This window comes from Ochotona curzoniae, unplaced genomic scaffold (genome assembly GCF_017591425.1).
Source record: "Ochotona curzoniae isolate NIBS_2020 unplaced genomic scaffold, NIBS_Ocur_1.0 scaffold_2453, whole genome shotgun sequence".
Classification (NCBI taxonomy): Eukaryota; Metazoa; Chordata; class Mammalia; order Lagomorpha; family Ochotonidae; genus Ochotona; species Ochotona curzoniae.
In genome coordinates this window covers 19,951,895-19,977,633 of record NW_024467094.1, presented here as the reverse complement: position 1 = coordinate 19,977,633, position 25,739 = coordinate 19,951,895, and the positions used below count along the sequence as shown (strand labels likewise).

Genomic DNA, 25,739 nt, shown 5'->3' with positions numbered 1-25,739 from the left:
TGAAGGCACAAAACTAACTTGTTTTTCTGATTTTCTAATAGCTATATCCCCAAACAAGCCAGTTTGGGCTGACTTGGAAAGGGTGTTCCCTCTGCTTTAAATTGTGCAAAAAAATAACCTTAAAACAATAATCTAGAGCCTGCATTGTGGCATAGTGGGCTGGACCTCCACCTGCAATGCTAGCAAACTATGTGGGTACCAATTTGAGTCCCGGCTGCTCCAGCTCCAATCCAGCACCCTGCTGGTGCACATGGGTAAGCAACAGAAGGATGACTCCAGTGCTCAGATCCCTGCACCCCTGTGGGTGACTCAGAGGAAGCTTTAATCTCCTGTCTTCAGCCTGACCCAGCCCTGGATATTGCTGCCATTTGGGGAGTGAAGCATCAAATGGAGGATTCTCCACTCTGCCCTTCCAATAAAGAAATCTTTTTTTTACATTTTATTATTATTATCATTTTATAATACAGTTCCATAGGCTCCTGGCATTCTCCTTATCCCCTTCCCAATTCCCTCCCCCCACCTAGATCCTCTGTGTCATTACTAACATACAGTTCTTCAGACACAATCATATGTCCATCATTGTGGGCATGGACAATGGCAGAGAGTCCAGCATCCTATTGTCAAGATATAGTGAACAGTTTCATTGTAAGTCCATCTTTGTCTGGAAGCAGAGATGCATACTACATTGTATCCTCACATTTGGATATTAGTCTCCATTTCACAGCTACCGTAAACCCCCTTAAGTGTAAAGTCATAATACAAAATCAACAATAGAAAGAAAAATAGAAATTTACAATGCCATAAAGTTAAATAACATGTTACTAGATATGACAGTCTCCATTACACAGCTACTATATATCCCCTTAAATGAAAAGCCACAAAACAAAATCAACACCAGGGAGAAAAAGGAATTAACACCATGAAGTTAAATAACATGCTACTAAATGACTAACGTGTAGCTGAAGAAATGAAAATCAAGAACCTTCTTGAAGAAAACGATGCTACTATGTTATCTACGAGTCATTGAATGATTTAATCAGAAGAAAATGTTTTGAAGCGATGAAACCAACAGAAAACAATAAAACCCATGTGATATAGTTTCTGCTGATTTTTGTTGGTGAAGTGTGTCTCTTTTAGACAATAAATAGATGGGTTTTGTTTTTTAATCCAGTCTACTAATCTATGACGTTTGATTGAACTTAAGCCATTTACATTCAGAGTTTAATTTGTATGGATGGTACTTTGGTCCTGTCATTTTTTTTAAAGATTTATTTTTATTATTTTTTTATTGGAAAGGCGGAAATACAGAGAGGAGAGAAAGAGAGGAAGATCTTCCATCTGAAGATCCATCTTCATCTTCCATCTGATGATTCACTCCCCAACTGAGTGCAATGGCCGAAGCCAGGAGCCTCTTCCAGGTCTCCCACGCGGGTGCAGGGTCCCAAAGCTTTGAGCCGTCCTTGACTGCTTTCCCGGGCCACAGGCAGGGAGCTGGAAGGGAAGCGGGGCTGCTGGGATAGAACCAGTGCCCACATGGGATCCCGGGCATGCAAGGTGAGGACCTTAACCACTTGCGCCACCGCGCCGGGCCCGGGGTCCTGTCATGTTACGAATGGGTTGTTCATTGGTTTAGTCTTCTGTTGTCGTTTTACTGGGATGTTCTTCCCATTTGCCTTTGGTTTTGGTAGGTGCTATTCCTCTTCTCTGTCAAGAGATCATCCTGAAGTATCATTTGTAGGGAAGGTTTGGTATATGTGCTGCCGAAGTGAGCACAATAGGGAAGGTTTGGAAGAGGCAAATTCTTCTAACATTTCTTTACTGTGGAAGAATTTTATTTCATTTTCAAAGGCAAAAGAAAGCTTTGCTGGATATGTTATCCTAGGCAGACAATTTTTTTCTTTTAGAATCTGGAATATGTCACTCCATTCTCTTCTTGCCTGTAGAGTTTCCTGTGAGAGATCTCCTGTGAGCTTAACTGGCCTTCCTTTATATGTCAATTGATTTTTTCCACGTGCACATTTCACGATCTTTTCCTTATGTTCAACTGAAGAGAGCTTGAAGATCATATGTCTTGGTGAAGATCGCTTTTGATCAAGCCTGTTGGGAGTTCTGTGCCCCTCCTGGATCTTGTTTCCCAATTCTTTCTCTAGATTAGGGAAATTTTCCTTTATTTCATTAAATACATTTGCAAACTCAGCTTCTCTTTCTGCACCCTTCTGGGACTCCCATAACTCTTATATTTGACCTCTTAATAGTGTCTTTCAATTCTTGAATACTTTTTTTTTTTTTGCCTGATCCAGCTCTGCTTCCAGTTTTTTGTTTGCTTCCCCTTAATGATGGGAAATATCTTCCAATTCTGAGATTCGTTCTTCTGCTTGCTTCATTCTATTTTGGAGACTCTCCATTGTACTTTTAATTTGTTCTTCTGTGTTCTTAATTTCTGATATATCAGCCTTGATTTGCTTTATTGCTTCCTTAAATTCTTTGAACTCTTGTATGTGCTTCTCATTGTTGATCAGAAGCTTTAAAATGAGTTTTCTGAATTCTGTGTCCCCCATTTTCTTGATGTCTTCCTCAGTTAACTCTGAGGTTGGCAAAGGGTTTTGCTCATTTGCAGGGGAGTTTTTGATAATATTCATTGTGCTTTTGTCTCTTCTTTTGCTCTTGGTCATTGTACTTCTGGCTAGCAGAGTCTTCTCCTTGGGGCAGGTTTCTAAGCTGTGTCACCCACAGGTCTACAATGTGATTTTACTTATTGCAGTTGGTACACAACTCTTTGATGCTGCCACTTGTGCCACACCTCCAGTGAGTTCCAGGTCTGGGTTCTTACGTTAGATTTCCACTGTGGTCTCCACAATCCCAGCTCCTGGCTCACCACTCTCCACCTCCTGTGATACTGTGTTGAGGCTGCACTGTTGTCTCTACAACCTTTCTCCCACTTCCGGTTGGAGCAGGTCCCAGGATTAGGGAGACACCAAGCGTCCTATATAGTTAGGTTGTTGGTGGCGCTGATCTTGTCGGAATGTGTTGGACAATAGGTCTGGGTGCCACACGGACCTATTTTGACCTGTAAGATGCCACAGTTGGTATTATTTTCCTGCCGGACCAGTGCAATCCACGGAACTCAGTGACTTCTCGTGAGCTCAGCACATGCGCAGTTCACTCGTGTCACCTGCAGTCCTAAGGCTGTTGCCATAGTGTGCAAAATGGCGCCTGACGCACCATTACTTCAGTCCTTGATCTGCTGGCCATCAGGTCTTAGGGCTACCCAGACCTGTCTTGGGTGGAACCTGTAGAATGCCACGTTGTTGCAGTTTACTGAGTCAGAAATGAGTTCACTCCCAGCTCAGAGCACGCTCAGTCCTTTCCCTTGCCTTTGCCTCCGTACGCAAAATGGCGCCCAATTCAGGTCTAAGGGGCTGACTGGGCTATGAAATCCACCCTGTTCTCACATTGCCTGTCTGGGATCTGCTGCTCTGTCTCTGCTCCTGGTCAAATCAAACGGACCAGTGAGATGCACAGTTCTTTGTCTGGGTTTACCTCCCAAGCTCCCAGTGAAAGTCCCTTCCCACCTTGTTACTGGTGGAGTTGCGGCTGCTGGTGGAGTTCAGATCGCTGTTAGCTGAATGCTGCTGGAGTTTCACTCACTACAATACCAGACCATTGTGTCTGCTGCTTTCCTGTGTCTGTCAGTCTCCAGGTACCCCTCTGCTGTTGTTCTGTCCTTTCCTGTTTCCTGGAATGTGTCCTCTCTGCTTCATCCTGATTAAATGTTTCTCCATCCGTTCAAACGTGTCCTTACCCTATTGCGCCATCTTGATTCCACCCAATAAATAAATCTTAAAAAGCAAATAAATAAAAAGGCAAAAGCCAGTGGTAATACAATAAATTAAGCTACCACTCATAGCACTGGCATCCCACTGACTGGAGTCCTGGGTGGTCTGCTTCCAATCCACCATTTCTTTTTATGTGCCTTATTAGTCAGCAAAATCAGCTAAAATACTTGCTTTGAATGTGCTGGGATCCCATATTGGTGCCGGTTCTAATTCTGGCAGCCCCACTTCCCATCCAGCTCCCAGCTTGTAGCCTGTGAAAGAAGATGAGGACGGCCCAAAGCCTTGGGACCCTGCACCCATGTGGGAGACCAGGAAGAGTTTCTGGCTTTGGAACAGTGCAGCTCTTGCCGTTGCGGTCTTTGGGGAAGTGAATCATCGGACGGAAGATATTTCTCTCTCCTCCTCTCTATATATGTATCTTACTTTCCAATAAAAATAAATAAGTCTTTTTAAAAAAATGTCAGCAGAAAATATCCCAAGTGCTTGGAGCCTGCTAGTCATAGTCTCCGATACAGGATGCAAGCATCTTTTTTTTTTTTAATTGGAAAGGCAGATATACAGAGAGGAGGAGAGACAGAGAGGAAGATCTTCCGTCCGATGATTCATTCCCCAAGTGAGTGAAACGGCAAGTGCTGCACCGACTCAAAGCCAGGAGCCAGGAACTTCTTCCAGGTCTCCCACACAGGTGCAGGAACCCCAGGTTTTGGGCTGTCCTCAACTGCTTTCCCAGGCCACAAGCAGGAGCTGGATGGGATGAGGAGCTGCTGGGATTAGAACCAGCAACCACATGGAATCCCAGCACATTCAAGGCAAGGACTTTAACTGCTGTGCTATCACACCTGGCCTGAAGATGCAGCCATCTTAATTGCTAGGGCAAATAACAGCCTTCCAAAAAACTAATTTGTATGTTGCAAAATGAAAAAGGCATCCAATAGTACTAGTAGGCTATGGAACTAGACTCTTACACTGAACAAATGATATATGGTAAAGAATCAGTGCTATCAATGGCTTTTTTTTTTTTCATTCTAGATTGATTGGAAGGATTGGCATTAATGCACTGTGGCCTAGTGCTTTAATTTGCTTCTTGGGACACTTGCAACCCTTATCACAATGTCAGGGATCAAGTAAAGCTAAGTTTTTCCTTTGGATATAGTCTCCTATGTAATGTCTAGGGCGAAACAGATTATGGTTCAAGTACTATTTCCTTGCCAGCCATGTGGCTATTGCAAGCATGTATGGAGTTCCTGGCTCCTGATTTCTGCAGGCCCAGCCCTGACTACTGCATGAAGGTTGAACCAGCAGATTGATCCTTCTCCCTTTGCCTTTCAAATAAATCTTTAAAACTTCAAGATTCTATTTGAAAGGCAGCATGAGAGAGACTTTCCATTTTCTAGTTCACTCCACAAATGGCTATTGTGGCCAGGGCTCGGCTAATCAAAAGTCAGTTGCACGGAATGTCATTAGATCTCCCGTCTTCTGCAGCTTTCCCAGGCACAGTAACAGGGAGCTGGATAGGAAGTGAACAGTAGGAACTCAAGCTTGTGCTCATACAGGTGGCCAGTGTCACAGACAGCAGCTTAAACTGAGCCATGCTGCATTGCCAAGAGTAACACTTTGAAAGATGGATTTGAAAATGAAAATTATGGGCCCAGTATGATAGCATAATGGTTAAAGTCCTTGAACACACCGGGATCCCATGAGCACCAGCTCTAATCCTGGCAGTTCCACTTCCCATCCAGCTCCTGCTTGTGGCCTGGGAAAGCTGTTGAGGACAGCCCAAAGCCTTGGGACCCTGCACCTGCATGGGAGACCCGTTAAGAGGCTCCACGCTCCTGGCTTCGGATGGGCTCAGCTCCCGCTGCTGTGGCGACTTGAGGAGTGTATCATCACAGAAGATCTTCCTCTCTGTCTCTCCTCCTCTCTGTATATCTGCCTTTTCAATAAAAATAAAATAAAATTTGAAAACAAAACAAAAAAAAAATGGTCAGAGCTAAGCTGTCCCAAAGCTAGAAGGCAGGAGCCAGGAGTCTCTTCTAAGTCTTCTTTGTGGGTATAGGGACCCAAGAACTTGGACCATCCTCCGAATTCCCAGGCCATAAGCAGAGAGCTGAATAGGAAGTGGAGGAGTTGGGACATGAATTGGCACCCATATGGAATGATGGCACCACAGGGTGGAGGATTAGTCAGTTGAACCGCAGTACCAGTCCCAATAAATAAATCTTTTAAAATAAGTATGCTTCCAATGACACAATTGGTAGCATAGTCTAGGTATATAATTAATGCAAGAATTAACTCATTAATCTCAATGAGAGCTTGTTCAAAATTAGTTAAATTTTTAAAATTTTACACTGCATAATAAATCCACCAAAATTATATAGTATCTTAGTGGCAAGCAGGAATCAAAATGAGTCATAAGAGCCCTGTGAAAAAATCATTTGGTTTCACACTTTCAGAGAAAATGCAAGCAGGAATCAAACTCAATAAAGCTAAAGGTTAATTTTTAAGTTGATAAGTTTTCTAAGTACAATGGACCTTGTAAATATCTGAATGGCCTTGACCCACGGCAGATAAAAGGTTTCCCACCCTGCTCTAAAGCATGGTCATAACACAACAGAACATTAACATACACATTAAAAGAAACAACCAACTTAAGTCCAGAAATAAAAGGAATAGTCCACTGATTTATTAGGTAAATGAACATATATCCATATATAATCCATGAAAACTGTATGATATAAAATAATTTAAGAAATGTTGGAAATTAGCAGCACCATCTGTTATTGAAATATCAAGAAAAACTTCACATATTTTAAGCAAACACGAGAACAGGATAACTACTTTAAGACCAAATAATCACTGGCCTGGGATGATTGAAAAGGGCACTGTTTCAGGTAAACACACTCCTTCTATGCCAAAGATTAGTGAATGTATCTGATGATTAATGTTTTAGAAAAAGCCTATGAAATAGGAAAGATACTGCATAGTATTTTAGTTGAGACAAGATTACCATCCAGCTATGTTGGAATGGCTTAATACTTCTAGGAAAAATTGTTTAGAATTACGAAATCGGAAATAGAAAATAACTTCTAAAACACACCAGGAGTCTCTGGAAATAGTGGAGCACAAGTCACTATGAAAATACATCATTTTTCCCATCTGTTTAATAATTTACCTTAAAAAGTTGTGTAGTTTTCATCTCAAGTGGCTTATACAAACATTTAATAGGCATTTTAAAAAAAGGTTAAATGCATTTCTAAAATCTAACAGATACTTCTGTTTTTTTCTTAACAGTTAGCCCTATTTGCCACAATTACTATGTATCAGAGAAAAAGACTGAATTTGTGTGAAAGATACAAATTTATACACATTTTACAGCAACTTATTCCCTAACATCTACAAAATTCACATTTATAATACAAGTAAGTACAAGGCCAGGATAAAACTGCTGAATTCTAATATGTCAAACTGTATGCTCTTTTTATTTTGTCCTTTTAAAAAAAGTTCAAGCTCGGCACCAAACTTAAAAGCCCTATTACATCCTAAGATTGAAAAAATTCTATTTCCCAGATAAACTTTAGCAAACACAAACTGTTTTCCTGTGCTGATGTAGTAAAGGATTTCCAATTTTCTTGTGGCCCCTAAGTCTGCGTCGCATGGTAAGTTTAACAGAATTTTTTCGCTGTGAGGTTGAGGGTAGGTTTGCGGGCTGAGCACCACTGCTTCGGCTTAAACCATTTCTTCTGTGCTTCTTCATGAGAGGACCAGAGTTGGATTCTTCTAAAGTCCTTTTAAAATTTGCAGGAGGGGTTCTTTCCACTTCTTGGGCTTTCATCTGACCAGGAGTTGCTAACTTTAAATTTTTCTGGTCCAAGATGGTGTTTGTTGAATTGGTAGGCACAAGACCAACAGACAGGCTGTTATTCAAAGAGTCATGTATCCTTATAGTTAGGCCTTTAGTGCAATTTTCTTCAAGTGGATCTGGATCTTTTGATGGTCTGGCCACCTGGACACTCCCTCGAGCTATCTCAGCTGGGACCTCTAAAAACTTCTCTGAGAAGGCATTGCTTCGAACGAGGGTAGGTAAGTGATCTTTAGAATTCAGCCTTGGCCATGGATCCTCCTCCAGTGGCTGAAAAACAAGATAAAAGAAATCAGATATTATCCTAAAATTCGAAAAGTCCATTTCGTGATAAAGTTTGTAATGAAACAACTAAATGAGCCTGACATGATAGCCTAGTGGCTAAATCCTCGCATAGAATGTGCTGGGATCCCATTCACACACCAGTTCATGTTCCTGCTGCTCCACTTCCCACCTGTGGCCAAAGGAAGCGGTCAAGGATGGCCCAAAACCTTGGGACCCTGCACCTGTGTGGGAGGCCCAGAAGAGGCTCCTGGCTTCAGATCAGCTCAGCTCCAGCCATTGTAGCCACTTGGGGAGTAAGCCAAAGGACTGAAGATCTTTCTCCCTGCTTCTCCTTCTCCCTGTGTATTTATTTGCCTTTCCAATAAAATAAATAAATATATATATTTTTTTTACTAAATAATATTTAAGAGAAAAAAAGGGGGGAGCAGCAGCACAGTAGCCTAGTAGTTGAAGTCCTCACCTTGCATGCACCGGATCTCATATGGGTGCCGGTTTGTGTGCCGGCGGCCCCATTTGCCTTCCAGTTCCCTGTTTGTGGCCTGATGAGGATGGCCCAAAGGCTTGGGACCCTGCACCAGCACAGGAGACCTGAAAGAGGCTGCTTGGCTCCTGGCTTTGGATCCCTCAGCTTGGCCAATGCGGCCACCTGAGGAATGAATCAGTGGACAGGAGATCTTCCTCTCTGTCTCTCCTCCTCTCTGTATCCCTGATTTTGCAATAAAAATAAATAAATCTTTATAAAAAGAAGAAATCAAGGAATTCCAAACAGAACTAGCACAATGGCTCAATGGCTAAAATCCTCATCTAGCAAATGCTGGGATGTCATATGGGTGCCAGTTCAAACCCCAGCTGCCCCAGTTCCAATCCAGCTCTCTGGTTATGGCCTGGGAAAGCAGAAGAAGATGACTCAAGGCCTTGGGACCCTGTACCTGTGTGGGAAACCCAGAAGAAACTCCTGGCCTCTCAATTCAGATTGACTCAGCTCTAACCATGCAGTCACTTGGAGAGTGAACCAGTAGGTGGAAGATTTTTCTATGTGTCCTCTCCATAAATCTGATCTGCCTTTCAGATTATGTATTTATTATATTTATAATAGTATATATAATGAATGAGTGAATAAAATTCCAAACACTATAATCCTTTAGAGAATACAACTATTTCCAAATCATGCACTGTAACTGATATGAAGGTGGGTCAATAAGTTGTATAACAAAGATTAATCAGTTTCTTGAACTTATTTCCAATTCTATTATATAATGTATCTCAAAAAAATTTTCAGGAACACCAACCAAAAAAATTTTGACTATTAAACACAACATTAAAGGTGGGCGATAAGCCTAGTTAAGATGCCATTTCAGACACCCTTCCCTTACTTAGGAAAGCACAGGTTTGCTACTAGCCCTCTGCTCCTGACTTCAGCTTTTCACTAATGCAAACCCTGGGAGGCAGCAATAATGGCTCAAATAACTGGGTCCCAGCCATCTGCGTGGGCGCTCTCTCTTGTCAGCCACTCAAATGGAAAAACAAAACAAAACAAAACAAAACAAAAACAAAATATTAAAACTAAAGAGCTTTAACCTTGACTGGTGATGTAGAACATGGGGAAGGAGTCATGACACAAGTTTCTTGACTATTATAGGAAGGGCTATCAGTCAGGTTTAGATAGAGTTCGTCTTCATTGGTGAAGTTTCCCTGATTGTCCACTCCTGGAGAGATGCAAATCACTATGGCACTAGTGTTATCTGCTCGGAGCATACGCTGTCTCCAGCGGCCTAGCGCTCGATTCACAAGCATTTTGGCGCAAGACTGTCCAGGCTCACCCTATATTAAAAAGAACAAGGAAGAAGTTAGTAACCAAGATTTGGCTGCCACTACATATGCATCAAATTAAAAATTGGGTATTGAGTTTAGCCAAGATATATACAACCTTCAAATAGTCAAGCATTACCCATAGTCTCCCAACTATGTTAAATAGTACTTAACCACATTAAAATACATTAACAGCATCTGGGAAAGCAGCATTTGACAAACTTGCTCAGATGCTGCAGGGACACCTACATTCCATTTTAAGTGTCTGGGTTCATGTACTGGCCCTCTTCAATTCTAGTTTCCTGTCAACATGCACCCTGAAAGGCATGAAGTGATAACTCAAATGGTTTGGTCCCTGTCTCCCAAGTGGAAGACCTGGGTCAAGTTCCTGGCCTTGACCTGGTATAGCCCTAATTGTGCAGCATCACCCATTCTAAAAACAGAGCAACTTTTCTAAGGGCAACTATTCCTTTTGGACCTTTTATTTTACATAGTGTTGTGTGTGCTAAACGTTAATATCATCAGTACCAGTTATTTCTCCAATGCTTTCAATCTTCTTCCTGACTACGAGAAGATCCTCACCATCAGGGACAGCATGGAGGTATACTGGGTAAAGCTGCAGCCTGAAATGCCAACATCCCGTCTAAGCATTTGTTTGATCAGTGGCTGCTCAACCTCCAATCCAGTTCCCTGCTAACCTAATGTATCTGGGATTGCTTCTTAGTCTTCTGGCTAAGATCAAGTATAGTAATGTATCTGGGAAAGCAGCAGATGATCCAAGGCATTAGGCTCCTGTACCCATGTGGGAGACCTCTTTAGCTCCTAGCTTCAGACTGGCCCAGCCCTGTCCACTGCAGCCATTTGGAGGGGGTGAAGTAGCAGATACAAGATCTCTCCCTGTCTCTTTCAAAAATAAGCAAATAAATATTGAGGGGAAAATTATCACCATCAAGGCTGCAGTTGTAGCACAGATGGGTAAAGACTCTTAGTAACTTTAAGGTAACATAAGTACATTTCTTGTGCCCCTAAACATCTCTCTCTCTCTCTTTTTTAAATATTTATTTTAGCAGGCCTGGCATGGTAGCCTAGTGGCTAAAATCTTTGCCTTGCATGTGCTGGGATGCCATATGGGTGCCAGTTCATTTCCCAACTGCTCCATTTCCTTACAGTTCCCTGCCTGTGGCCTGGAAAGGCAGTTGAGGACAGCCCAATGTCTTGGGACCCTACACCTGCGTGTGAAATCCAGAACTCCTGGCTCCTGGCTTTGGATCAGCTCAGCTCTGGCAGTTGCAGCTACTTGGGGAGTGAACCAACAGACTGAAGATCGTTCTGTCTCTCTGGCTCTCTGGAAATCTGCCTTTCCAATAAAAATAAATATTTAAAAAGAAAAAAAAAGTATTACTTTAGGGGCCACTACAATGGCACAGCAAGCTAATCCTCCACTTGCAATCACCAGCATCCCATATAAGTGCTGGTTTGAGATCTGCTAGACAAGCTGTCTGCTTATGGTCTGGGAAAACAAGGGGTAATGGCCTAAATTTTTAGGCTCTTGCACTCACATGGAAAACCAGGAAGAGGCTTCTGGTTCTGAATCAACTTAACTTAAATCTTAGAAGATTCATTTTATTTTTATTCAGAAGGTTGAATTGCAGAGAGGATACAGAGAAATTGAGAGAGAGGTCTGCCATTGGCTGGTTAATTTCCCAAAATGGCCACAAATAGCCAGAACTGAGTTGATCCAAAGATAGGAGCCAGGAGCTTCCTTTGAGTCTCCTACATGGATATGGGAGCCCAAAGACTTGGGCCATCCTCTTGCTGCTTTCCCAGATCATATACAGGGAGCCAGATCAGAAGTGGAACAACTTGGAATCAAACCAGAGCCTATATGGAATGATGGCGCTGCAAACAGAAGGCTTAACCTGTTATGCCACAGTGCCAGCCCCTCTTGTGCCCTTAAACATCACTATGTCTATTTCCTAGTTTACAAAATATTCTTTCATCATAGCAAGCACTTACTTACAATATGCTTAAACCATGTATCAGGTCACTAAAATTTATCATTCTGAACATGCACTTAGATTCTAACTAAAATAGCTAATGCCCTGTTCTTACCCACCTGGCTCTGTCTACAGCAGGGGGCATCACTGACTATTACCCTAAACTCTGTCTTTGTCCTTAATGACAATGCACTCTTCAGGTTCTTTCTTTATCACTGCTCGGAATAAAGGGGTGATTTTCAAGTGAATCGGAAAGGAAGGAAAACAATATTCCCACTACTAATTGTAGAAATGAAATTATTTAAGAAATAAAAACAGAGTTCCCACTGAACTTCATAATTTCCAAGATCAGACGAGATTGGGCGCGTTTAGGGTGGTATGGCCGTAGACTGAACTTCATAATTTCACTCCTATGTGGAACTGAAGACATATATTCACATCAAAGCTTGCGCATTAATTATTACAGCAGTTCTTCTTAATAGATTTTTAAAAAGGACTTAACCCGAATAACCATCAATGGGAATGGGTTTTTAGCCTAATCGTTAAGATATCCCGGTCCCACACTGGAGTATTTGGAATGAATCACTGACTCTTTCACCTAATTCCATCTAGCTTCTTGCTAATGCAGACTCTGGAAGGCAGCGACAGTGATGGCTGGAATGACTGGGTTGCTGCCATTCAGATGGAAGACCTGGATGCCATTCACAGCTCCCAGCTTAAGCCATGTGGACATTTGGGGAGTGAACTAGGAAGGCACTGTGTATTTCAAATAAAAACTAATTTAAAATTATCATTTATCTGAAATATCCAAAACTGACAAAGAGTCATACAAAGACTGATCGCTGTCAGGAATATGACCAATAGAAGACAGTGAATAATGCCAATGACTATGAGAGGAAGCAGTAATATACTACTCAATCAGCGATCACTGTGCTGGAGCTTCTTTGTGATTTCATTTTGAATCACTGAATTTCACATTTTAAAAAGGTAAATCGAATGTTTGTGAATTAAATCTCAATTTTTAAAAACAGCCAGGCAAGGTTTCACAGTAAGTCTGTGACTATTCACTACTAGGTAAAAATCTACCCAGGAAGAAATCCTCAGTTCATACTTAAGATCCCTGACAAAAGTATTAGAATGTTTAACAATACTAGCAAATTATCAAAACACTTCTTACCATTAAGTATTTTTTTTCTTCTTGATCCTGGCACATTGAGATGGCATCTTGTGGTGGAATCATATTCCAAAGTCCATCACTGCCCAAAATAATATATTTGTGCTTCTGGGGATCAAGAGTATGGACACTTGTGTCTGGTTCAGGGGACACCACAAACTCGCCACTGAAGAAATCATAGCTCCACAAGTCACCTGCAGGAACAAAGAAAAAGCAATGGGAATTATTTCCAAGCTAAAAAGTATCTCATCAGGGCCCAGCGCAGTAGCCTAGTGGCTAAAGGCCTCACCTTGCAGGCACTGGGATCCCATACATGTATTCAGGCTGGGATCAAAATCTGCTTTTCAAATAAAAACAAAAAAATCTTTTTTTTTTTTTTTAAAAAAAGCTCTTCTGTTGCGATAAACATATAATTTCTTTAATCTGTTGATGAGAAACTTTTTAAAAGAAAAAGATTTCTGGGGCCCTGGCACGATGGCCTATTGGCTAAAGTGCTTGCCTTGAATGCACCACGATCCCATATGGGCACCAGTTCCAATTCCGGCAGCTCCACTTCCCATCCAGCTCCCTGCCTGTGGCCTGGGAAAGCAGTCGAGGACGGCCCAAAGCCTTGGGACCCTGCACCCACATGGGAGACCTGGAGAAATTTCCTGGCTCCTAGCTTCAGACTGGCACAGCACCAGGCGTTGTGCTCACTTTGGGGAGTGAATCATCGGATGGAAGATCTTCCTCTCTGCCTCTCCTCTCTGTATATCTGACTTTCCAGCAAAAATAAGTAAGTCTTAAAAAAAGATTTCTTTATTTTTATGAAAAGAAAAGTCAGATTTGCAGAGAAGAAGAGAGAGAGAGAAAATCTTCAATCCACTGGTTCACTCCCCAAGTGGTCACACCAGCTGGAGCTGAGTCAATCCAAAGGCAGGATTCAGGAGCTTCTTCTGGGTTTCACACATGGGTGCAGGGTCCCAAGGGTTTGGGCCGTCCTTGACTGCTTTCCCAGGCCACAAACAGGGAGCTAGCTGGAGGGGAAGTGGAGTAGCTGGGACACAAACCAGCACCCATATGGAATCCCAGTGCACACAAGGCAAGGAATTTAGGCACTAGGCTACTGTGCCAGGCCCTACATACACATTTGTACTCAAGTTAAACTCTTTGTTTCTGGCCAAAATAATACACTGTTGCAGATATGTTTTTCTCAAAATATCTTAGAAGCAGGGACACTGGGTCCTATTACTGGTGATGCTAAGTTTCCTCATTTGGTTCAAGTACTGTTTACCATACCATCAAGTTGCCTTTCTCTTGATCTGAAGAGTGGTTTAAGAATGTGTAAAATACTCTGTTCTTCACTGAAACATACTATATTTTAGCATCCTTGTTGATTCTTCCATGGGTCAGTTAATACTACAATGACTATAGATTGATGAACTGGAACCTTCTACCCACAAGTTAGCCATCTTTTTAAAAAGTTATTTTATAGGTAGAATGATAAGGCAAGAAAAGACACAGACAGATCTTCATATGCTGGTTCAGTCTCCAAAAGTACACAGCAACCTGGGCTGGTCCAGGACAAAGCCAGGAGCCTAGAATTCTATTTGGGTTTCCCACTTGAATAGCAGGGTCCCAAGCAGTTAGGTTATCTTCTGCTGCTTCCCAAGCACATTAGCAAGAAGCCGGTTGCAAATAAAGCATCTCATGCTATCATATGGGGATGCTGGCACTGGAGACTGCAGGTTAGCTCACTGTACCACAAAGCTGACCCTAACCATATTCTAAAATGATTTATTGGAGGGCTCAGCACAAAGGTTCGATTGACTAATCCTCCCTGCTCAAGACTGGGATCCCATGAGAGAGAGAGAAACAGAGAAAAAAGAGAAAGATTTGTTTATTTAAAAGGCAGAGTTACAGAGATGGAGAGAGAGATCCTTCACTTTTTCACTTCCCAAATGGATTTAATGGCCAGGGGTGGGCCAGATTGAAGCTATACAGGTCTTCCACATGGAACAGCATGTCTGAAGACCCTTCAACATCACCAAACATGACTGCTGCCTGATCAATGACTTTTTGCCTTTTTTCTTCAGTAGAGGGCGCTGATGCAATATAAAAACTAAAGAAGCTTCTGGCTTCAGTAGGCTCATCTGATTCACTAAATCTGGCGACACAAGGCATTCAGCAGTCCACAGGATACCCAGTGGTCTGTACCCCACGTGTTTTAGCAGCCCCCGCTATTGGTAGCTTTCTAACAATTTCTGCCTTCTCTAATCCATCCTCAAAACTGCTAATTATGAGACCAAAGCTGCAATTTAACTGTCACTTGTGATGCTGGCATCTCAAATGCTCCTCTTAAGACGTGCTCCAGGACCCAGCACAGTAGCCAAGTAGCTAAAGTCCTCGCCTTGCACACACCGGGATCCCATATGGTGCCAATTTGTGTCCCAGCTGCTCCACTTCCCATCCAGCTCCCTGTTTGTGGCCTGGGGAAACAGTCGAGGACAGCCCAAAGCCTTGGGACCCTGCACCTACGTGGGAGACTGGAAAGAGGCTCCTGGTTTCAAATTGGCTCAGCTCCAACTGTTGGGGCCGCTTGGAGAGTGAATCAGCGGATGGACGATTTTCCTCTGTATATCTGTGACTTTACAATTAAAAAAAAAAAAAGATGTGCTCCATTCTCATGTGCCTGAGAAAGTGAGAAAGTAGCAGGTGATAGGCCAAATATTTCACTTCCTGACATCCACGTGGGACACCTGGATAGAGTTCCAAGACTCCAACCTTTAGCCTGGCACAGCCTTGGGCAATGCAGCCATTTGAGGAATGAAACTGCAGATGGGAGATATCTCTATCACTCTGCCTTTCTAATAAACTAAGAGAAATAAAATCATCTCCTAGAAATATAAATCTAGACACCAACATTATATTGCAATAAGTTGCTGCTTGCAATGCAAGCATTTTACACTGGAATAACAGTTAAAGTTCCAGATACTCTACTTTCCCAATCCAGCTTCCTGCTCATGTTCTGGTAAAGTAATGCTTAACAGCCCAAGAAGAAGGGTCTTACCACCCTTGTGAAGACCTGAATGGATTCCTGGATCAGCTCCAGCTGTTGCTTCCACGTGGGGAATTTACCAGCAGATATAAGATCTCTCTCTCTGGGGCCTGACAGAATAGCTCAATTGGCTAAACCTCCAGCTCCAAGCATGGCATCTGATATGAGCATCTGTTCTTCTTTTACTTATATCCCTTATTTATTCCCATATTTGTTTCAACTACACTGCCCATTATCAGTCTCATAATCACACTTAAAAAAGAGAGGGAAAGAGAGATTTATTTAAAAGGCATAGTATCAGAGACAAGGAAAGAGATATTCTTACATCTGTTGGTTTAACACACAGAGTGCTTACAGGCTATCATCTGCTGTCTTCCTAGGAACATAGCAGGAAGTTGGATTGGAGGCAGAGCTAAGAGGACTCAGAGCATCACCAAAATATGGATACCTGCCATAAGCAGTGGTTTTAAACCTACTGTTCCATAGGGTCCATCCCAGAACATACTTTTCTGCCATGAAGCGTTTTGCAAACACTGTTACTATTCCTAAAACATTTTTCTTCTCTCTCCCCTATTAGCAATTATAGCAATGTCAGTTCAATCACTACTCTGGCCTCTGTAAGTAAAACAAACATATTTCAAATTCTCATTAACATATACTTAAGTGATTAAAAGCTGAAATTTTTCATTTATTTTTGTGTGCATCTAATAAATACTCTTCTCCTTCCTTAGATTTTAAAGTTCATGACAGCAAAGATCAGGTGCTTGCACATTTACAGCAGTGTTCCCTGCATATTGCACTAAAACGCATCTGTTCAATAAGTGATTTATAAAATTAACATGCAACTCCACAGCAGCCATTAGCACTTTCCTTTACCACATTATACTTTAGAAACTATCATACTGAGTGCCTAAAGGATATCAATCATAAGGAGATTCCTATGACTCTGAAAAACACTGAAAGGAAAACTAACATAAATAATGAGATTGGTGCTAAACATTAACATTTAATTTTCTATGGGCAAATAAGTATTGACGAGCAATAAGCCTAATTCAGAAAGCCAATCATATAGCTTTTCTGGAATGTAGGAACCAGCAGTGTGGTGCAATAGGTTAAGTCTCCACCACGGACACCAATGTTTGAATCCTCACTGTTGTTCATCCAATCCAGCGCCTTATTAATTCATCAAGGAAAGCAGTGTAGGCCAAATGCTTGATCTTCTGATACCCACATGAGATCTGGATGAAGTTCTAGGCCCATGACTGCAGCCTAGCTGAGCTCCAGGCATCTGAAGAGTGAACCACTGCATGGAAGATATGTTTCCTGACTTCCTTTCTTTCTGTAACTCTAGTTTTAAACTAATCATTTTTTTAAGATTTAAAAATCCCAAAGTATAGGAATAAAAATTGAGAAAGCAACATGCAATACCTTTTTTAATGCTTAAGTGTTAAAATTTAAAAGGTTAGTGCCTTTTCTGAGAAAAAATTCTATAATAAGGCAAAAAAAAAAAAAGAAAGAAAAAGAAAATTAACAGAGGGAATCTTTTATTACTAAAACAAATTCATTCCTCCCAAGACCTGTTTTTCTATATATTTATTTATAAAATTGAGTAAAAATTAACTGCTGAATAATATAATCATAACAATATTTTCTTTCCTACAAGCTTTCATTTTGCCAGTGGATTTCTCATCAGTTATTAGTATTTTTTTTTTCTTTAAAACAGCAAACTCTAGACGAGAAATCATATGAATTTCCTAGGTCAAATTTTATTCCTCCTCTTCATAAAATTTGCTCTTGTTTGAACAAATCCTCATTGTGGCTGCAGACTGTTACACCAAAACTATTTTCCTTGTTAGGATTAACAATGACCAGTAAGTTGCAAAATGTAATGCAACTTAATTTCAAGCATTCTTTCTGAAATACCTTCTTCACTTAGCTACCAGAGCACCATCCCCTTACGGCTCTTACCTGTCATACCTCTTTTCTCCATTCAAATGCCTTTCTTTGTTGTCATATTTTTTAAATCATATTTCATTTTCACTTTATTTGAAGGACAGTTCTTTCACACGGTAGCTCTCAGAATGAAAGCCCCTGTCTACATGAGATAACTCAAAGACATTACCATTTACAATAATGTTTCAGTATGTGTCTCAAAGCTAGTTTAACCAAAACTAAACTTATGACCTCTTTATCACAGATGTTCCAGCCTTTCTTGTGTCAGTTAATGGCAACTCCACCCTTCCAACCACTCAGTTCAAACTTCTGAGTAGTGATGACTTTTGCATTTGTTACTTTAACCTACATTCTTTGAAGCAGGCACTCCCAGGCATTTCATCTCTGTACTCACATATCTTTTCAGTGAGCCTCGTCTGAGTATTTCATTTAAAATTACAAACCAGGGATGGGTATTTTATATACCTATCCAGTTGCATAAATGCCACATCAGAGTACCTAAGTTCAATAACTGGTGCCTGCTCCCAATTTCAGCTTCCTGTTAATGCAAACCTGGAAAGCAGAAGCATTAACAACTGATGGCTTGAATTACTGAGGTCCTGCTACCAACAGTTGACCTAGACTGAGTTCCTGGGTTCCAATTTCAGCCTCTTGCCTTTTGTGGTACAAGGAGGAAGTAAATTAGTAAAAGGAAGTTCATTACTACACTCTCAAATGAAAGAATATCTGCCTTTCAAATAAAATGAATACAAATAAACAGAATGGCCAGCACTGAGTCACACCACAAGGATCTCCCTCATGGATAGAAGGGGCCCAAGTATTTGGGCCAACTTCCACTGCTCGTTCTCTCAGGCACATCAGCAAAGATCAAGACTGAAAGCAGAGTTAGCTGTGACCAAGCTCGTCACAAATACAGGATGTTTATTTCATAAGCTATGATTCAGCTAACAGAGCTCTAACACCGTCCCAGAAGACAGATCTTGCCAGGAGCTTCTTCTGGGTCTCCAAAGAGGGTGCAAGGGCCCAAGGCTTTGGGCTGTCCTCGACTGCTTCCCAGGCTACCAGCAGGGAGCTGGATGGGAAGTGGAGCAGCCGGAATTAGAACCAGTGCCCATATGGGATCCTGGCGCGTGCAAGCCTAGGACTTTAGCTGCTAGGCTACCGCACCAGGCCCCCAGAAGGCAGATTTTTAACTCATAATAAAAATTAATACAGCTTTTTAGAAATTCAGGAGTTTGTACCTTGAAACATTAAGATTACTGAAGACATGCAAGCATGGGTTGAATTACTTCTCTATCTTTTCCTGTTAAGTAGTAAGTAAAATTTCCAAAAAAATAATAGAAATAAGACGAAGAACAACCACATATTCTCCTCCTAGATGCAACTACTAGCATTTTATCTTCTTTGCTTTACATTTTCCATCCATACCTACATAGAACTGGGGTGGGTTAGAAGTGGGAAAGAGACAGAGACTCTTTTGGAATGAATATAACTGTATGAACCAGAAAAACCAGCAGATTGTTCTAAGACCTCTCTAGAAGCCCTGCAAAATCACCTAAGGGTTTCAAGCATCTCTTGAAATCCTTGGCACACTTGCACAGAACATAACCTACCACCTACTTTTCTAAAATGAAGGTTTACCTTACATTTGAATCTACAGTAAAAGTTTTTAGTCCAGTAAGTTACCATCCATTTTCAACATTAATAATTGAATCTCTTACCCTCTTTCAATGCTCACAAACAATACAAATGGGAGTGGCCAATCTGAAACGTACCATCCGCATGGAATGTAAGCAGGAGTTATCATCCCTTATATTGTTCCTTGCTGGTAAATGAATATTAAATTGTTACCACGTGTTTATTGTTCCTCAGTATCCAAGAGAGGTTCCAGATTCCAACACAGACACCAAAATCCATGGATGCTCATGTCCTTCCATATAAAAATAATCTGGAGCCTGGAACAATGGTTCAATAGCTAACTCCTCACCTTGTAAGTGCCAGCATCCAATAAGGGTGTCAATCTCTGTTCTGGCTGCTCCACTTCCCATCCAGCTCCCTGCAGATGGCCCAAAGCATGGGGCCCTGCATCTGCATGGGAGACTTGGAAGAAAATCCTAGGTCCTGGTTTGGGATTGGTTCAGCTCCAGCCATTGTGGCCATTTGGGAAGTGAACCAAATGGAAGATCTTTCTCTCTGTCTCTCCTTTTTTCTGTAAATCTGATCTGCCTTTCCAATAAAAAAAAAATAAACCCTAATATCTACATACAACCTATCACAACCTCCTACATATTTTAAACCATCTATAAACAAATTATAACATCAAATAAATGCTACATAAATAGTTATTATACTATTAAGGTAGAGCCCCCAAAAATTAATTAATTAATTAATTAAAAGTTAGAGTATAGCCCCCTTCAAGAAAAGTCCATATATGGGGGCCAGCATTGCAGCATAGTGAGTAATGCCACTGCTTGTAATGATAGCATCCCATAGGGGCTCCAATTTATGTTCTAGCTGCTCCATTTCTGATCCAGCTTCCTGCTAATGGCCTGTGAAAATAAGCTGAAGATGGTCCAGGTGTTTGTGTCCCTGTCACTCAAGGAGACCTGGAAGCAGCTCATGGTTTCCAGTTTTGGCTTGGCCCAACCCCAGCTCTTATAACTATCTGGGAAGTGAACCAGTAGATGAATGACTGTATAACTCAGACTCTCAAATAAATCAATATTTAAAAGAAAGAATCTGCATACGCATACAAACACACACACTAGGACCATTACGTATAATACTTAAGCCATAGCCTGTAGTGCCAGGATCCCATACAGGTTGCTGGTTTATGTCCCAGTTCTTACACTTCTGATTCAGCTCCCTATCAATGTCCCTGGGTCCATTTACCATAAACTCTTTGCAGTAGGGGGTGGGGAAGGAGGAGGACAAAGAGACAGAGAAACAGACTGAGACAGCAAGTTCACATTCATTGACTCACTCTCACATGCCTGTAACACCAAGAGTTGAGCCAAGCTGAAGCTGCGATCTGGAAACTCAAATCAGGGTCTCTCATAAGTTGTTGAGACCCAACTATGCTGAATCATTACTTGCTGGCCTCCCATGATCCTCACTAGCAGGAAACTGGTATTGGGAGTAAAGACTTAAAGCCAGGCACTCTGACATAGAACACCTGACTTTCCCCGCATCTTAATTGTTAGGTCAAATGTCACCAAGAATGAACTTTCTAAAAGGTCTATCATGGTGCCAGCACTATGGCACAATGATGAGGCAGCCACCTGTGGCACCAGCATTTCCCTTGGGTGCTGTTCCAGAACCCAGCTGCCCTGCTGGATCACCTGGGAGGACAGCATAGAATAGCCCAGGTGGTTGGGTCCTTGCACCCACATGGGACATAAGGAAAAAGTTCTTGGCTTTGGCCTGGCATAGCCTTGACTGTTGCGGTCATTCAGGGAGTGAACCAGTGGATTTAAGTTGGCTCACAATCTTAAGTTGTGAAATATAAAATAGAAGGTATATCATATACCCAATGTTATTCCTTAGTTTAATATTCTTTAATGCTTCTCGCCAGAATGTAAATATCATTCCAGGATAGCCCCAAGTTTACCTCACTAACTCCAGTTTTTTGACAATTCCTGGAACATGCTGAGCTCTTCCCAATTCAGGATCCATATCTGAAACAATCTTCCAATAAGCTCCTCATAAGATTAGCTCCTTTTCAGCATTAAAATTTCAGTTAAAATACACTTCTGAAAAACCACACATTCCAAAATAATTACTCCTTTAAACTATTCTTTCCTCACAGCATCTGATTTCTATGGTATATCCTATTCTGTTATTATTTTATTTATATAAGCTTAATTTTTTGTGGTTTATTTTCTCAGCTATGTAGCTATGAGAACTGAGAATATATCTGTACTTTATCACCAAAGCCTAATGCCAAACATCAAATCAGCACTCACACATTTGTTAGAAGAAAGAAGACTCCCATTTAGCATAGCAGAGTAAGATATTTATATACATGTAATTTCCAATTTGTTCTCTGTTTCAATACAACTGATATTTAGTAATTAAAGAAAAAAATTCTTAAAAGTTCTTAGGAGAAATATTAAGAGTTCAAGTAGGGAAGGACATTTAAAAATACTTTTTTAAAGAACAACACCAAGCCTAGACATACATAAAAATTCCTAAGTTTATTTTATTTCTTTTCTAAATATATTTTAAACATCTGTAAAGCAGAGACACAGAGACAGCTCTTTCACCCACTGGTTCACTCTCCAAATGCCTAAACCTCTGGGGTTGAGTCAGGCCAAAGCAAGAATAGAACATAACTAAAGTCAGCCAGAAGAGTGAGAGACTCCAAGTACTCGAGTCATCACCTGCTGCTTATTCAGGACAACGACCAGGAGGGAAGCCAGAATCCAAAGCAGACCCAAGACTCAACCTCAGACGCTCCTACATGGGATGCAGGCTTCTGGATCAGTGTTTTAACCAATGTGCCAAATGCCCACCCACATGCTTCCCTTACTACAAGTTGACCAAACAGAAGATATGAATCACAATCAAAGAGCACCTGGCACTGAAGCAAATACATTAGTCTTTTTCCTCAGAATTAGGTTTTCTTTTTATAAAACTTTCCTTTGACAGGCAGAGAGTGAAAGACAAAGGTCCTCCAATCACTGGCTTGCTCCTCAAATGCTCACAAATCTGGGATTGGTGGTAGGGAAGCAGTAATGACTGCCCTGCTGGGCCACTGCTTCAACTGGTGAACATGAGAGCTGGGACAGGGGGCACACCGGGCTAGGCAAAACTAAAACACCCATTGGCCTGCACGTGAGTTGGTTTAGCAAGGAGAGCCAGGCTAAGCTAAGCCACTGTATCCAATGATGCAAGCATAAGCCAGAGTAAATGCGGACTGGTCAGGCTTTGCCACAGCATCAGCCGGGAAGTGCTGGGTATGGGGGCAAGTCCTGTCAGACTAGATTGCAGAATCACCTGGAAAGTACAAGATCTAGGGCTGGGGGTGGGCCCAGTAGGGAAACTTTGGGTGCCTCTCTGATGGGCTGTAGCTCCCACCAGTGAGCACAAGGGCCAGGGCTGGGGCTGGACCTGGCTGGACAGGCAGTGGCATCCACCAGCATAAGTGTGGGCTGGATACTGAGGTTGGTTGGGCTGAGCGAGGCTGCAACACCCATTGGTGTGTACAAAAGCTGAATGGGATGCGAAACAGACTGGATAAGTCTGTTGAAAATACTGAAAATACTGTCATGTGCAGGAACAAGGGATAGAGGCGGGCCTGGTGGATGTATTTTGGGATTGCCCTGAATAGGCTGCAGTTCCCACTGGCGTGCTTGAAGGCCAACTGTGTGGTGGGGAGGGATGGACTGGACCACAGCATATGAGATGGGGCTGGAAACAGAACTAACCAGGTTACCAGTGTATGTGTAGGCTGATGTGAGTGACAAACTGAGCTAGACCCCAAACGGGCTGGCCCATGCAGGAGTCAGGTCACCTCTGGCAAGGTTTCTTTGGAGAATCCCACCTGGATCACTGGACTCAGAACTCCAATCACAATGAAAATCATAGGATCTGTGGTCTGATCATAGAGTGCATGTGTCACAACTGGGGTCTCCACAGTTGTGGAGGCCTGTGAGGTGGACAGAATGCCCAGATACTCATGGGGGATACAACAACCAGTTCACTGAGGCCTGCAGAGGACGTCTAATACCATGGAGGGCAAGATAAGATAGCTCTCCCGGCCCAGCTTTAATAGCAAGTATCTGGGCAAGTGGAGACAACACTAAGGTGCATTTTGTCAGCCAATGCACTTTGGAAGGATTTCCTCAACCTTGGAGCAATGAAATCAACAGCATCTCAGAATTACTGAAACCACTTAAACAGTATCCTCAGAAAATGCTCCATATTGGGGACCTGGGGTGACACTGGGTGGCAATCTCCCATCCATGGATACTTACACTGTTGGGCTGCTGAGAGTGGCCCTCTCCACTTCTCAGGAAAAGGAAAAAGAAAGAAAATTGGAAACAATGATTTTATTGACTTTCCACTATTCTTCTACCCTTCCCATCCTAATCAGTGGTCCATATGGGCATGCCTCCTTCACAAAATACAAATTTTAAAAACAGAGAAATTATTAAAAAGACAAGTAAAAATATAACACTTGATTTAAAAATATTGATAAGGGCTCAGCACAGTAGCCTAGTAGCTAATAGTCCCCGCCTTGAATGTAGTGGGATCCCATATGGGTGCTGGTTCTAATCCCGGCAGCCCCATTTCCCATCCAGCACCATTTGTGGCCTGGGAAAGCAGTTGAGGAAGGCCCAAAGCCTTGGGACCCTGCACTCACGCGGGAGTCCAAGAAGAAGCTCCTGGCTCCTGGCTTTGGATCAGCACAGCTCTAGCCATTGTAGCCACTTGGGGAGTGAATTATCAGATGGACGATCTTCCTGGGCGGAACAGCCCTAACAGAGGCGCCAGGAATTCAATCTAGGACCCCCACATGAGTCATACAGACCCAATCATCAGTTCCTCACCCATTACCTCCAAGTGTGGGATGCATGAGCAGGAAGCTGGAATCTGAAAAGTCAGGGCTTTAACACACGGCACTCCTACACTGGATGTAGGTGTCTCAGTAGTTGTACCAAATATTCATCCCTCAATTAGGTTCCATGTATTCAATTATTATCATGTGTCTGTACTTACCAAGTGCCAAGTAAGGGATTAAATCTCAGTCTTATATCACCATATAGTAGAAAAAATTCAGTGTTTTGTTAAAATATACTTACCAAGTGCTCTTGCTACTGCCAGAAAAGGAATCTGGTCAATAACTGTGCTCCTTCTAACAGGTCCGTTGTGCGTGAGCCGAGGTCGTTTCCAAACTACACGATTAACCCCAGACTTGTTCATTACGCTAAAAAATAAAGAGCTGATATAAATACTCTGACTAAAACAAAACAAAAGTAGCTCAATTTATTAATACAGTAATATTGTATTATCACAAAGCAGTGACTTGTCTGTTCATACTGAAAGATGTATAAGCCAGTTTCTGTTCAGGAAATGCTGGGTAAGATGAGATTCTAGGGCCCGGCGCGGTGGCGCAAGTGGTTAAAGGTCCTCGCCTTGCACGCCCGGGATCCCATATGGGCGCCGGTTCTAATCCCGGCAGCCCCGCTTCCCTTCCAGCTCCCTGCCTGTGGCCTGGGAAAGCAGTCGAGGACGGCCCAAAGCTTTGGGAACCTGCACCCGCGTGGGAGACCCGGAAGAGGCTCCTGGCTTCGGATCGGCATAGTTTCGGCCCGTTGCGCTCACTTGGGGAGTGAATCATCGGACGGAAGATCTTCCTCTCTGTCTCTTCTCTCTGTATATCCGCCTTTCCAATACAAAAATAATAAAAAATAAATCTTTAAAAAAAAAAAAAAAGATGAGATTCTAGAGATTATTGAAAGAGGTTAAACAACACCAGACAGAAATAATATAAACAAAAATGAATAGGGGCAGTGCCACGGTGTTGTAGACTAAGCTGTGGCCTGTAGTGCCAACATCCCACATGGGCATCAATTTATGTCCTGGCTGTGCTTGGACCCTTGCACTCACATGAGAGATGAGGAAGGCGATCCTGGCTCCAGACTAGCCCATCTCTGGTTTTTGTGCCATTTAGGGCCTAAACCAGTGGGTGAAAAATCTGTCTCTTCCTCTATAGCCATCTCCCCCCACTGCATAAAAAAAAAAAAAAGATAAATCTAAAAGAAAAAAAGTATGTAAAGGTGAC

At 42.1% G+C, this 25,739-nt stretch overlaps 1 protein-coding gene across 1 annotated transcript in view; it reads right to left on the bottom strand.

Annotated features, from left to right (window-relative positions):
• Positions 1–6,484: 6,484 nt before the first annotated feature.
• PPM1D (protein phosphatase, Mg2+/Mn2+ dependent 1D) overlaps positions 6,485–25,739 on the bottom strand; it is a 39,253-nt gene continuing 19,998 nt past the window's right edge. The window contains exons 3-6 of the mRNA XM_041000358.1: positions 24,757–24,881; positions 12,964–13,154; positions 9,559–9,801; positions 6,485–7,965 (exon numbers count right to left, since the gene is read on the bottom strand). Of these exons, the coding sequence (XP_040856292.1) occupies positions 7,411–7,965; positions 9,559–9,801; positions 12,964–13,154; positions 24,757–24,881 (1,114 nt within the window). The 3' untranslated portion in view covers positions 6,485–7,410. The remainder of the gene's footprint in view (positions 7,966–9,558; positions 9,802–12,963; positions 13,155–24,756; positions 24,882–25,739) is intronic.